The 14,893-nt window shown below is 36.5% G+C and overlaps 1 protein-coding gene across 1 annotated transcript in view; it reads right to left on the bottom strand.

Moving 5' to 3' along the window:
- Window positions 1–14,893, bottom strand: part of LOC105384815 (protein Wnt-1) — a 74,307-nt gene that overhangs the window by 5,887 nt on the left and 53,527 nt on the right. Inside the window, exons 2-5 of the mRNA XM_048631382.1 lie at window positions 6,287–6,431; window positions 2,602–2,722; window positions 677–834; window positions 348–455 (exon numbers count right to left, since the gene is read on the bottom strand). Coding sequence (XP_048487339.1) covers window positions 348–455; window positions 677–834; window positions 2,602–2,722; window positions 6,287–6,431 — 532 coding nt within the window. The remainder of the gene's footprint in view (window positions 1–347; window positions 456–676; window positions 835–2,601; window positions 2,723–6,286; window positions 6,432–14,893) is intronic.

Here is a 14,893-nt window from a genome sequence, read left to right as displayed (position 1 = left end):
GAAGATTTACAGTGGTATGAAGCAGGTGGTACAGCTGTTTGCAGATATGTATTTTTTTTACGACCTCAGATTTGGTGCGGACCGCCTGGGCAGGGAAGGGAATGTGGAAATTTTACAGTGGTATGATTTGTGCAGCTGTTTGCAGATGTAACATTTTCACGATTATGAACGCATGGACTGTCGGTCTAGGCCATGTCTGTGGAAAGAGGATTTGCCGTAAGTTGTTTGTCGCTGGTTTCCCCGGGTTTGCTGAAAGTATATAAGGTATAGTTAATACGTCACTCGGGGACGCCACTTTCCTGCACCCCACTTTAGTGTATTCAGAATTAATGTTGAAAAATAGTTACCCTTCGTCCAGCCTCATTGTTGTGCAGGTTCATCAGTCCTTCGTCAGAGTTCTTATCTTCTTTTGAATCCACGAAATCTCGACTGAACATTTCTCCGTATCGAATATCCTGAAAGCATTAAACATCAACACATTAAACTATGTCCTTATATTCCTTTTTTTGTGTCTTTTAACTTGATTTAATCGTATCATTTTGACAACAAACAAAGTACTTATACGTTCCAGAACTAGGAAACCGATACTTAGCCGTAGTTTGTTTGCTAACGATGTCCATCTTTTGTGAATATTTGTTTTGTCATTTCATGTTTATATTTATTATCATGGACTAACCTCAGAACATCCTCCCCACTGCCAGTGCCGCGGCGTCCTCTTCCTCACTCTTCCATCACAGGAGCACTCGTTCAGCTCACCACGGCTGCACGCGCGGGCTACCGAGTGGGCCAGAGCCGCTGAAGACAACGCGTGGACGAAGGCCGACTCTCGGGATTCTGGTGGAGATTATCGATAGTTAGAAGTTAGAATAGGAGCTTTACGCTCAGATGCAGAAAAGGACTTTAAGTTAATATCGACATTTAATGTTTTGCTGCCTTGCTTTGACAGTATACGGACGAAAAGAGACAGACATAGATTTAGTGTCGACATATTAGCTTAAAGTTATCTTGTGCAACTCAACGTTAGAGTCTTTTTATCATGTGGTTCTCGTTATTATCGATTGATATCCGAACTATTGAGTTATGCAAGTATACTTAATTACATATTAGGTAGGTATTATTGACAAAAGTTTATTTTTGTAAGTACATTGTTTTTTTGCCACTGCCAAATAATAATGTGCAGAAATTATACGAGTAAAAATATCTCTGCACTATATAAGTATCATCCAGTGGATTAATCGTCTAATGTATATCATAGGACTAACTTACTAGATCTGTAAGTATATTTAACCACCACAAGGTTAAACACAACAAATAATCAAATTGACTCCAGACAGACAGAAAATTGGAAACATCTTGCATTCGGAGCAGAAATAATTCCCAAAAATCCCCGAAACAGCGTTCATCGACCCATGGGGCGACCAGTTTATTTCGGTACCTTTGGCCTTTGATGGTGGTTTTCTGTGTGGGTCTGATAGTTCTGGTCGTGTTGTGATGATAGCTGATGATGTAAACAATGTGAGGAGCTCACTCGGCGCCGCGACTCCGCGGCTGATGCTGCGCCGACAGTTGAAAATAAACAGAAGGTGCCAACTGACGATGAAGACGAGACGGTTCCCTGAATTTTTTCGTGCGTGCGCTGTGATGCTTGTGATGTAACCAGTGGGATGCACTTGTACTGTTGCTTTGAACTTTTCCTGTGTTGATTCTTGTGGTTTGATGTAGCGTGAAAAATGTTTGTACTATAGGTTAATCCTGCTATTGGACGTCTTATTATAAAGCGTAAAGTTAACATAGTTCTGTATTAGGATTTATGTATGAAATTTCTGTCCTAAATCATTACTATTATTTGGTCTACATTTTATAATACATAAGGACGTAGGAATAAGTCACCTTTGACTACTCCTTCGGGTATTACAGACGTGAGGCCCGCCTGAGTCCGCGTTCTACTATAGTCGTGAGCATAATGTATTAATAAGAGTGTAAAAGTCGTAGGGTACATTGTAATAGAATCAAAGGTGAACCTACCTTCTTTATACGACACGTTAAAGTCCATTGCTCTTGAACAAATTGTTATTCAAAATAAGCATTGTCGAGTAAGGGCCTTACAAGTCGTAAACTCGAGCTGCGATGGACAAGTTCATTCAGAAAGTAACTTCAAAGCAATTCTGAGAACACGTGCTTGTCATAACAGTTCTGCTGATTGAATGTGGCCGGTTCATATCTTTGAGGCGTTCAGAAACGTCTAGCGGTTTCTTGCAGGTAATTGATAGACGCGTGAAAGCGAGCTTTGGTGTTTCTTCATTTGCTAAATTGATTACAAATCTCTCGTAATCTCGTGTGTGATCTCATTTATGCAGCGAATCAGATTTTGAATTAGATTGAAAAGCAAATTGTGCTGTTTTCATTTTGTTTCTCTCGCGGCGAGCGGAGTGCCGTAATAAACAAAATACATCTTACTAAACTTCAAGCCACCTCTGAAGATGTCAGTGGAGTTGTAGACCGTGGAGAAATCCAAAGTCAACCAGCGACGCGATATTCATCTGTTCCATTTGTAGCTGCTTTCATTTGTTTCGCCCGCATAATAAACAAAAGACGACTTACTGAACTTGAGCACCCCTCCGAAGATATCGGTGGAGTTGTTCACAGTGCTGCAGTTCCAGCGGCTGTGGCGGAACTGGTGCTGACACTCCTCGAGAGCTTGTTCAGCGCCGGATTGGATCACCTGGAACCGGAGATGTTTGGAGGTTTAGACATTGAATACAATAAAATTATTTTCTTTATTTGCACAAAACATAGGAGTAGGAAAAAGGTAGAATCCAATAACGTTCACTTTGCAACAGAAACGAAGTTTCAGCACCAAAAAAGTCGGAGTTGATTGGCAGTCATTATCACCAGCAAAAAGCATAGATCTTCCAATAAAATATATTTTTTTGTTTTCATGTAAGTATTTATGTATTAGAAATCAAGAAATACCCAATGCACCTGCATAAAACGTATAAGCCCCTCTTTCTAGACGGAGGGACAAATAGGGATCTCAGATCCCTTGTTACGCTAACGACTTCTTTCAATTAAATGGAAAACAGTAACCGTACAATTTTACGAACTCCATTCGTTTACAATACGACAGGGGGCCTATTTGGGCACTCGCGGCGTTTCTGAAGCGATTGTGAAATATCAGTGCATTGCTGCATGGGGCACTATATCCATACTATTATAACAATAATAATATAGGGTGGTGCAAAACAGTATTTTTACTGGATCGAAATTTCGTACCAACTTTTTTGACTTAGCGATTTATTTTGGAGATTTTCTCATTTCTAATCAGAAAAGTAAGCAAATATTTAAAAAAAAACGCAAATTAATATGTGAATGGTATTGTCGAACCAAAACATGTAAGTAGAGAATGGCGATTTTTGTAATAATAATATACTTTGTTTTTACAAAACCTTATTTGGACATTAAGCATTGTTACTGAAAACTTTTTATATGAACTGTATAAATGGCGGAAATAAAATGAATTACTTATTATTAACTCGATCCGAACAAAAAATAACTTGACAATCGCAGAGGTGCCCTGAATAAGGCACCAGGGGGGCAATTAAATCATTTATACGATTCAATTTTACGCAGACTAAGGAATAGATTTGTGGGGTAATAACAATAACAATAACATCAAAATTTTATGTTAAAGGATTTGAAAATGAAATGGAGGAGAAAATTGTTTGTTCTCTAACGTCCTTTAACAACCTTTCTACCTTATTGGATCATACTTTAGTATTGCTTTTCATTTTACAAAAAGGCTAAACAATTCCAATAAAAACTAACCGTTTATAATATAACTCTGTCTCACAATCGTAAGGGGTGTGTGTTGGATAAACTGTATATTTATTAGGATACTTCAGCAGACCAAATTGATCGGGTCTTTGCGTTTTCAAGTGAATACAAATGATTTCATTTTAAAAGTGACTTGCATGATATCATATTAGTAAAACTAAGTAAGGTTTTATAATAAGTTTGTACGGGTTCCGCTCATCTCGCATAATCTTTATTGACCAAAACTCATTTCGCATTAATTCGTATGGTCTAAACTTTTTTGGCCGAACCATCACTATGTCAAGACTTATGTGGCATAAGGCTCGTTTCGTCTCTTTAGGCACAATCTTTAAACACCTAAGTTTCGTTTGCTCAAATTTATGTTCGTCTATACCTATGTATAATCTTGTTTCTCCTAATGCTATCTTAATAAATAATATATTAAGTATGTAGTAAATGTACAAATTGTGGTATTTTTCTTATAAATCCCGAAAATCACGATATTGTATGATAAAAAAATCGAAAGTTAAAGACCAATATAATTATTACTAAGCCCATGAGATCGAAACCTAAAAATAGGTGCGACGACGAGCAAAGCGAGGAGGAGCGTGTTAGGTGCACATGTTCATCAAAACCAAAGCGGAGCGCAGCGAAGCGGAGCGGAGCGTTTTCCAAACAGCGGAAACAATACAAGGCACCAGTTTGCGCTATGTAGGGAGACGCTCCGTCAAAGTTAAAGCCAAACGAATATTATTACTTTGTATGTATAAACCTATGCCATAGCATTATTAGGCTAAACAATGTTATGCGAAATAACTTTTTACTAAACGAGATTTATGCCATACGATTTTCGGCGTAACGAGACTTTGACCAAATGTTACTATGCAATACGAGATTAGGCAAATAAATCTTATGCCAAAAAAGGTAGAACCAAGTTTGTACTTATACACTCACGGGCAAAGAAAAAGTTCACAAAATCCCGACACCAATCAACCACAATTTTTTCAAACATTTAATTTAAAATTTTAACAAAATATTACCGTTTTGGTTAGAAATATTCTGATGCTCTGTTAAATGTACTTTAATGTTTCAGAAGGCGTCATTAAGCTAGCTTTTTCTGTTTAGGAGTAATTTGGTGCTTTTCTCAGTGGAACGTTTTCATTGCCCGTCAGTGTATTCTATAGTTAGTGTAACGCCTATACTTATCTGACACCACTGTAGGTGTCGATGCAATAGATGATAGAGTAGAAAAGGTACCAGCCTTCCCACTTTCGTTCTCTACATCGCCATTCAAACTCCCAATTTGCGTTGAAATGTTTCCGATTGACATCTTTTTGTTGAACATTAATACACCATTCCTAGTCGGAGTTGTTTAGAAACACATGTCGGTGCATCGACATAATACACTGTTGTTGAAATTTAGGGTGTCAATTGGCCTCGGACGACATATGGTTGCAGCAAACTCCGACGTCACTACAGGTTCTACGTAATTAGGTTTACCTAGTTTCAGCTAAGATGATACCTGTGGCGTTATGGAGGCGTTTTTAGATATGCGGCGGATTATACAAATATCCCATATTGGAATTCTCTACATTTAGTATAAATCGTCTTATTGTATGACGATATCCAATGAAATTTATTTAATTGGCACAGGTTTTGCAATATTATTTGTTCGTAACTTATTCGGAAAATTGTGAATTGTCATAGGAATCATCTTAGCTGAAATGAGGTATAGGTAGGTACCTATATTCATATAGGATTCATATAGCAGTAATGACACGTCTATACGAGTACCTACATATTATTATAAACCAGTGGCGACATTGCGACATGTCGTTTGCTACAGCCACATGTCGTATGCGCCGAATTGTCACAATAATTTCTGACGCGGTGCCCACCCATGGCTCAACCTCATTTAAAAACTTGAACGGTGAAGTTTCTTAAATTTTTATGCCCCATTTCTGCTTGTTCACATTCTGTTCCATCTCAGTGTAGGTGTCAAGGAGTTAAAATTTTATGACATTTTGATGTGATTTCGTCTCGTGATTCGGGTTTTTTATGGTCTTTTAATAACGCTGTAGCACCTAATGATTGCTACATTAATAGTTTTGGGGAAAGTTTTGTTGCGGGCATTACTAATCTTAATTTTACAAATGATTTAGGCTCTATAATTTTTCAATATTTTATGTTTAAAATATTTCAATACCAAATGGGGTCCGATTTAAAATTCTGCATGATGATGAGGATATGAAAAAGTTATTATCGTGTCGGTAACAAACACAGGAGCTAGCTAGCGTAGCTCCAGCTACCGAGCCACCGCCAACATATTAGCAATCAATCCATAAGCAGAGTCGCTCGCCTGTCAATCATCTGTCAGATCCATACAAGTTACGCAAGATTGGACAAGCGAACGCTGCTTATGTATTGTCTCGGTGGTGGTAACCCCACAGCTAACACTGGGGACCGCTCTCACCTGCACGATATGATCGCTCAGCTGACACAGCTGCTTCTGCCGGTCCACGAGGAATGTCAGCCGCTGACACGAATCCCGCCGCAGCGGGGGCGCCGACTCGATGGTGTTGTTCAGCGTGCCGGCAGACTCTGACACTGCCATGTTCCTGGGAATGATAGGGGTGATGAGTGCTACAGTTAGGAGGTAAGCTAAGGTTAGTTATTTTTTGACAATAAGGGCGTCTTTGTGTGCAAATAATTTAAGTACTGAAGTATATTTTTTAAACTTGTGTATAACAAAATTAATCGATCGATCAAAAGTATTGGCAGTTTGTAAGTTGAACTTTTAATTGTTTGCGAGTGTATTTCAGAGACAAGCAGCCGGAAGTGGTTGGATGAAGAAAGCCGAAAGCCTCTACTTCTTGAGAGAGTAAGTAGTTTTTAATAACAGAGTACCAATCATTCAAACAAAGCACTCTGCTTTAGAATTATTTGTTTACGTTGTCAGGAGTCTAGTGTTATTCATAGAAATCTTTAGAAATAAACACTCTCAAACGGAGAAAATAAGCTTCAAGCCCACAATGCTAGGTTAAACAATGGAAATAATGACTATTCACGAGGAAAATGGTTGGAAAGTCCAAGTGTTTAATATTCGGCTCTTTTTGGTCTGTAATAGTTTATTAGAGATAACTAGCATAGTATATGTCTTGTAATGACTGTTTGTAGCCAAAATAAAGAAAATAAAATAAATAAAATAAGTTTCCAAAATTTTCTAATATTGATAAGACAAAAAACATAGATTTAAACTTAGGGTTACTCGATAGTTATAAACAATAATGAATAAGAGGTTTTACGATTTTAGACGAATTATTAAACTTCAAGCGATCGTGCTATTATTTCCAACAGAACAATGAGAAATCAGATTTAACGTTGGAATTAAATAAACATCGCTAATTTGCTTGCTTTGTTGTGTTCTCGACACAAGAGCCAGTTCCGAGTAATAAATAACAATGTTCAGCTTCCTCATTGAGTCAAATGAAATGCAAAGCCAACTTACAACAAGACCATCTCAAAGAAACAATGGCAAAACAAGCAAATCCTCCATGTTAAGGTAATTAACTACGTCGAGGGCGCGTCCGCTCGCTCCCACGTTGGCCACTTGAATGACAAAATGCCACTCGAACGAAACAAAACTCGCAAACCTACCCTCGCTTTTGTTTTTCGAAAAAAGAAAATGTTTTCTATTCAGCCAATACCAGCTCGAGCGGCAGAGGACGTTGATTGGCCGACGACCTCCCTCTAGTGAGTGCAAGTGGAAATAAAAAAATGTTAAATGAGGCGCAGCGTCTTGCTCGCTCGCGCGGCGTTTTTAATCTTGCGTCCTTTTCGTTTTTTCGTTTTAATTGCAAGTACGAGAGGATGTGTAAAGGGTTGGGACCTTGAGTGTTGCACGTGCAAACATGTGAGCTTGCCTGGCGGGGTAGAGATGTCGAGTGCGCTTAATGGGAGGGAAGTGAACTGGTATTTATGTCATCCATCTTGATTTGCGGAGCTTATGACGTCATCAAAGTGCATTCATGAAGTAATCTTACAACATCGGTATACTTAAAAAGTTAAAACGTTAGTTACAGAGCTGCAAAGGATCTCAAGAAATAAGCGCACTTCGGATCATAATATGACCTAGTTAAAAATTAAAATAAGGAAGAAAATTATGGAATGGCGTGCGTCACCTCCTTAGTAGTAAGTAGTGCGCTTAAGGACCGTTTAGCCGTTGACGTATTAAAAACGACCGGAAATGGCTAACAGGAAATGTATTGGCTGGCAACACTATTCGTCGGACTCGCCTTGATGGGACGCGGACACGCAAATTCTATAAGTAAATTTGAAATTATTAATTTTCTTCGTAGCCTAGATCTATCAAAATCAAAAATCAATCATATTTTTTTACTTCTAACATTTTTATAAAAAATGTTTATTTTTTTTATTCCAAGCAGTAAATTTTATATCGGTTAGTGGCAAGAACCTACATTTTGAATCAACATTCCTATTATTGTCAGTATTTTATGCTACGGCTACTTTTTAGGCCCTATTTCTGCAAAATGTATATAATAAGAACTAATAAGAAGCCTTGAGAATATATTTGAAATTAAAACAAAGGAGAAATATACTCTAACATGCCGAGCTGCAGAAACGAAATTTAGGGTGCTTTTCCACCAGAGATGTGCTATGCAGCTATGCTGCGAAGATGTGATATCTACGCTACGAAAATATGTGACCGTTTCCACCAATACTACGCTAGGTAGCTGTGCGAGGAAGATGCGCTACGAAGATGCGCCGCCGCAAAGTAGCTGTGCGAGAAAGATGCGCATCTCGAGCTATGCTATGTATCGATAGTAGGGAAACGACGGGGGCGGCGGCGGCTCTGCACATACATAGCTACACCACTCGCGATGGTCCATAGCACATATCCATAGCACGCATCCATAGCACACATCCATAGCACGCATCATTCCATACAAAAAACATATCTTAGTTGAATCCGTTTCCACCAGTGCTAAGCTATGTGCACCAATAATATGATTGGTGGATATCAAACGCATCCATAGCATCGTAGCATAGCATATCTCTGGTGGAAAAGCACCCTTAAGCTCACATAATGCCAACATAATAATTATGTCTGCGTCTTTCTGTCCGTATACTGTTAAAGCAAGACAGCAATACAATTAATGCGAACTTAAGCTTTAAGTTCCTTTGTGCAACTCGGCGTTAACATTTTTAAAGAACAAAGGCAGTCCTCGTACCGCCAATTTTTTGGAGCCGTTCAGAACCATGTTTTCACCATTTATTAATACAGTGTAGATAAGGTATTTCCAGTATTTACAATATTTTTAGAAGTCGGGGGAAAAGATAAAAATATAAACGAATAATATTTAAATCTAAGGATAATGGAACGTAAAAACAAACACATAGAGAATGGAACGTAACAACTGTGATGCCAGCCCTCGGAATATTACCAGCAAATCCGAGCAACAAAGTAATCGAATAGAAATATCGATACAATCTTAAATATACGTTCCATTACGACTACTTTTTAAACATTATTTTTCTTCATTTTTCTCAATTCGTCCAGCTTCTAAAAATCTAGTAATTTATTTGTTTCTGTACCTATACAGTGACTCTCTAAACATGGTACTTTCATTACGGAACCCGTCATTTTCATAGGGGTACCAAACGTCCTTAGAACTCTGCCATTGTACTTTACTACATTTTTACTTGACATCTGTCAAAATTGACCTATTAAAAGATCGTTACATTCTGCATGACATCCTAGCGACATCCTAGCGTTCGCCGACACAGAACAAGCTCTTCAGTTTCATGGCTAGGCGGAGTCCAGTTCCTAGAACTTACGGGTGGCATAGAACAGTCAACTTTGTAGCGTGTATAATTATAATTACACATTTTACACAGTTGTTGGCTTTGAAGTAACAAATATTATCTCCAATTAGGAATCTTTAGTATTGTTTTCTTGTACTTTTATCCCAAGCTACAAACGGAGTTGTTATAGATTTTACCTAGAAATACGTCTCAAAAAGGCCTCCTTCATATAACGATTACTTTAAGCTCCCTATAAAATGAAAGAACTTAAACTAAAATCTCCTTTTCAAACGAGTATCACTCTACTGTACATGGTCGTAGGCATTGTATGTTCCTATTGTTCCTATATACTTAAAATACTTTTTCAATCAAGTTTATAACATGAAGATAAAAGGGATCTGAACCAAAATAGTCAGCAGCTTGTGATGAGAGAGTTCAAGTCAGGTGCAAAGATAAGTTAATTACAGCACGACATAAACTATTTTACTTACCTTTAAAGAGTATATTTATATTTATAATGATGATCATCTATTAATATTAAAACCAATTTAGAGGTATACAAACTCCATTTAAAAATATTGGTATTGTTATAAAATATAAAAAAAATATTAAATATTTGATATAGATATAGGTACTTAAATCAAACCTGAAAGAATTTTCTTTTTAGTAATTATTGGTCCGTCTTTCTGTACGTACCTAGGTATATTTCTAACTATGTTTTGTGTTAAATAAAGTTCGTACAAATAACAAAAAAAGGCTTCAGAAAGTAGATCTAAGCAGCGCCCCCTAACATCATGAATGAATACAACCTGTACCTACTCACCGCTAACATTTCATCACTAGCTCAGTCAACAGCTCCTTCCGTGTGATAAAGTTATTTAGGCTAATTACAATGTTATAGTGTTACCATGTCAACAATAATTAATAATGGAGCCCGAATTTTCAGTTTCCATGCATAATATTCTATACATAGTGATGCACATTGCACAAGTGGTGTAGTAGGTACAGTTTGGTCCAAACAACTTGATAGGTCTGAAGTTCATGTCACTGGAACTTTTTCATTTCTCCGCAGTGTAATTTCGAATGCTTCGATGGAACTTCAATAATTTTCATAATTAAGCTAGGTATCATAACTTTCTCATTATAAAATTAATACTAGACGATTGCTACGTCGCTAAATAAGTCAATGACTGTAGTTAAAAACAAAACCATATCAAATCACAAACCAACAATGGACATTTGAACAACGCGGCGCGAATTAACTACATCGTATCCATTCTATCCTGATTTGACTCCCATTTCAATTTCGGTTTTACGGCGATGTCTGTGTTTATTTTGATGGGTCCTTTTTCATGACTCATACATAGGAGGGCTGACGGAAAGCCCCCGTTTCACAATTATTATGACAAACTCGATTAGTCAGGTGTTTTAAGTCGAATTAAGGTAAGCGTCCAACTTTCGGCATCGTAAGCAACGCACGCATCGCATTTAGTGTTGTTATATAAAAATTCACACAAGTGCATCCACTTCATCGGCAATTCGGCATTGATGACGTCGTTTCTCCATACATTTATGAAAATCCGTTTGGTCCGATACCGATAGGTTAAACGCTTACCTTAAACCTTAAAGGATACTTTTTGAATAAGTTTATTTTGATGACAAAAATTACTTAAAATACTGGATAAAAAAAAAATCTTTCGAGGTCACGTGTAGAACCTATGTGTTTTTCATTCATAATAATATTTGGCTGTAATAGGTAGTAAGTTTGAGGTAAAATAATTGAGATAAAAGCCACAAAACACTATTTTATTTAGTAATTCCTTTATTATGGAAGGGTTTACAAATCACTCTATCAAGACAGCTACTTATTCTGAAGGCAACAAATCGGAAAACATTGGAACGACAGAAGGATGGACAGCACTCTTAGCACAATCGGTTTAAACCCCCCATTAGGGGGGCAGCTTAGTTAAATGTAGCGTGCATTTTAATAAACAAAGTAAATACTTTCATTTTTGTGTCAAAGAAAAGTGACTCGTGCCCCGTAGATTTATGTGAAAGGTTTTGCTTTTATTACCTACTTGTTTTTTAATGTAAGCTGTTTATTTCTACATAAAATAAAAAATACTTACATTTTACATTTTATGTATTTTAAAAAGCTTTAAAAACCGTACCTACTTTGAAATGCTATCAAAAGCTTTCCTATTTTACTATGGCACATGTTTTTGAAACCCTTAATTTTTTTGGAATCCAAAAATATTTAAAAACCATTCTGAAATTGCATCTTACCGTATAATAAGCGGTACCTACGTAATTTGTAAGCATTACCTCTTTCTCAAACCGCCAATTAGCTGAACTGCAATAAATGCGTCAGGAATCCTTACACGTATAGTAATTAGGGTTAAATCTGAACGGGAAATGCCGTGATCTTCATTTGTCAGGTACCGTAAGACCACATTACGCTAATCGACGGTGTAAGTTTCGTATCCCTGTATTAAGAATAAAGCTTTAAAGCTGGAAATTAAATAGAGTCCTGCACCCTACTCATGAAACGCAATATTATATTTTTGGACAAAAAAAATGTATACCTACTTAATAATTTATAAAATACGGTTTTCAAAATGTATAGGTTAAAGTTTTGCAGTTAGGTACCTACTTAGTAGCTTCATTACTTGATTGAGATAAATGTGTAAAAAATATACAGTTAAATACGAACACACTTTAGTACTACTTACATCTTATTATTCTGTAATACAATCTTGTTTGAGTTTCTTTTTAAATTGAAAAACATATTTTCAATATAAAAAAATCAATACAGCTGTGGTTTGGTTTATTATATTGTATAATTATTTTGTTCGAGAGCAGCAATATTCGTAAATGCAATCGAGGTGCATTGTAATTAGCATCCATTTAGCAACAATGTAGTAAATTGACTTGCATTTGCCTTAAAAATGTGAAACCGTTCTTTAAACGTGACCTAACCAAAGAAAATAATAAAATAAAAATAAAAACTTTGCATTCCCGTTAGAGGTAAGCAAAAAAGATCATAACATTAAGCCAAAGTAGCAAGGCACGTTAATCTTATAACAACCCTATTTTCTGTCTGTGGTTAGAAAGCAAGAAACTTGTCTACAAAATGAAACCAAAATTTAGATTTAGTGTTGTTTTCGCGCCCCTTCCTCCATATTGGACGTTTTTAAGTGCGATCGTAAACCAACCCTAACTAGTAATACGTATTGCAAACACCCTGTATACAGCTACCACGGTATAGATGCGTCCATCAATGTTTTTATTATTTAGGGGAAGACCTGATGTTAAGTTTGATTGAAGTATAACTTACGCCGTGTATTATTGGGTTTGTCGTATTTTTTACGACAATTTAGAGGACTATATAAAAAATAAAGTAGGTATATACACCCGTAGTTTAACACCGAACGTTACCCGCCTATGCACCTACATTTCATACAAAAGTTTTCACAAAAATAAGTACTTCCAAAATTAGATTGCCTAATAATTTTAATCAGATAGACATTGTGTGAAATAATTTTGATGTGTCTCTTTTGTATCATACTTAGCGCTGGGCTACTAACTTCTCTGACCACATTTGACACTATTAAACTTCACGCATCAATCAGTTAAAAAATATTTTTTTTTTTCGAATTTATTTTGAAGGTTCCTACAACCTTCTTCCCATGGCAGGTTAACGTTACCTACTATCATAAACCGTCTCTTTCGTCGGAGGGCGTGAGTATCCAATTTATTTTTTCCCCACACGATGCAAGGCGATGCAGTAAACCGGCCGAGTGGGAGTTATGACGTCTAGCCCCCGCGTGCCCCCGTACCATGAGACGCGATGGCTGTGACGACGGTCGCTTCATCACGTTATTGTATAGGTAACCTAACCTAACATTAAAAGCCCCCGATATTCAACACTAATGCCTAGTTTGACCATAGTCTGTTAGATGTTTAACACCCCTGTTACATTGTAATTTCATCAATTATACGTCTCTCCATATTATATATCTCCATATTAAAATTATTAAATACTTGACATATGCGTCTAAAGTCAACAACTAATCCCTTGTTATGATCTAACAGAGTATGATGAAACTGGGGCTAAAAGTAGCATAACTTTTGATCTGCTGAACTGATGTTCAGGAAAGATAGGTACTCATTGAACATAGGTACTTATATTTTTTTAAACAGTTAGATCCTTTAATAAATAAGTCAATATTTGAAACAAATATGAAATTTACATATTTTACGTGCGTGACGTATTAGAAAAAATATTTGACTCTTACTTTCACTCCTCATCGTTGTGCAAAGTTTCATAGTACAGGGTGCTCTATAATAATTTAGTCAGGATAATAAAGGTTCATTTTTCACTACCACAAATTGGACATGGTACGGTGGATCGGTTTTTTTCAACGCATTTCTTTTTTTACGAGGGGTATCTTGTCCAAATTACAGTCATCTTGAGATTTTGTAGACGAAAATCACATCATTTTTTAATGTTAGGTGATAGTCTTACTTAGTTTAAATTTGATTTTGATGTAAGTAACCTACCTAAAAATACTTAAAATAAAAATCAGACAGACACATAGACACAGTCACCATATCACTTCTATAAGTGGATGACATTTTTATAGGCACAATCACTAGCGGAAGTGATTAAAATATTTTAAATTAATTGTCTTGTTTCGAATTAAAGATACTGTTTGACAACTCAAAGATAACTTTAATTAGACATAAAATATTTAATTAACCTGGGATGACCGCAGTAGCATTACTTTATACAGGTTTAGTCTTCGAGATTTTTTTAAGGATGACCTACTAGAGCACGTTATGTGAGTAGCAGGTGAGAAAATGACACTATTATTTTTGTCATTAAATATAAATAACATTATTTACCTGCAAAGCAATTCTATTTCATTTTTAGGGTTCCGTAGCCAAAATGGCAAAAACGGAACCCTTATAGTTTCGTCATGTCCGTCTGTCCGTCTGTCCGTCTGTCCGTCTGTCACAGCCGATTTACTCGGAAACTATAAGTACTACAGTGATGAAATTTGATGGGAATATGTGTTGTATGAACCGCTACAAAAATATGACACTAAATAGTAAAAAAAAGAATTGGGGGTGGGGCCCCCCATACATGTAACTGAGGGATGAAATTTTTTTTTTCGATGTACATACCCGTGTGGGGTATCAATGGAAAGGTCTTTTAAAATGATATAAAGTTTTCTAAAAAACATTTTTC

This window comes from Plutella xylostella, chromosome 28 (genome assembly GCF_932276165.1).
Source record: "Plutella xylostella chromosome 28, ilPluXylo3.1, whole genome shotgun sequence".
In the NCBI taxonomy this organism is placed as follows: Eukaryota; Metazoa; Arthropoda; class Insecta; order Lepidoptera; family Plutellidae; genus Plutella; species Plutella xylostella.
Note: the sequence above shows the minus strand (reverse complement) of the source record. Positions and strands in the feature narration are given on the sequence as shown.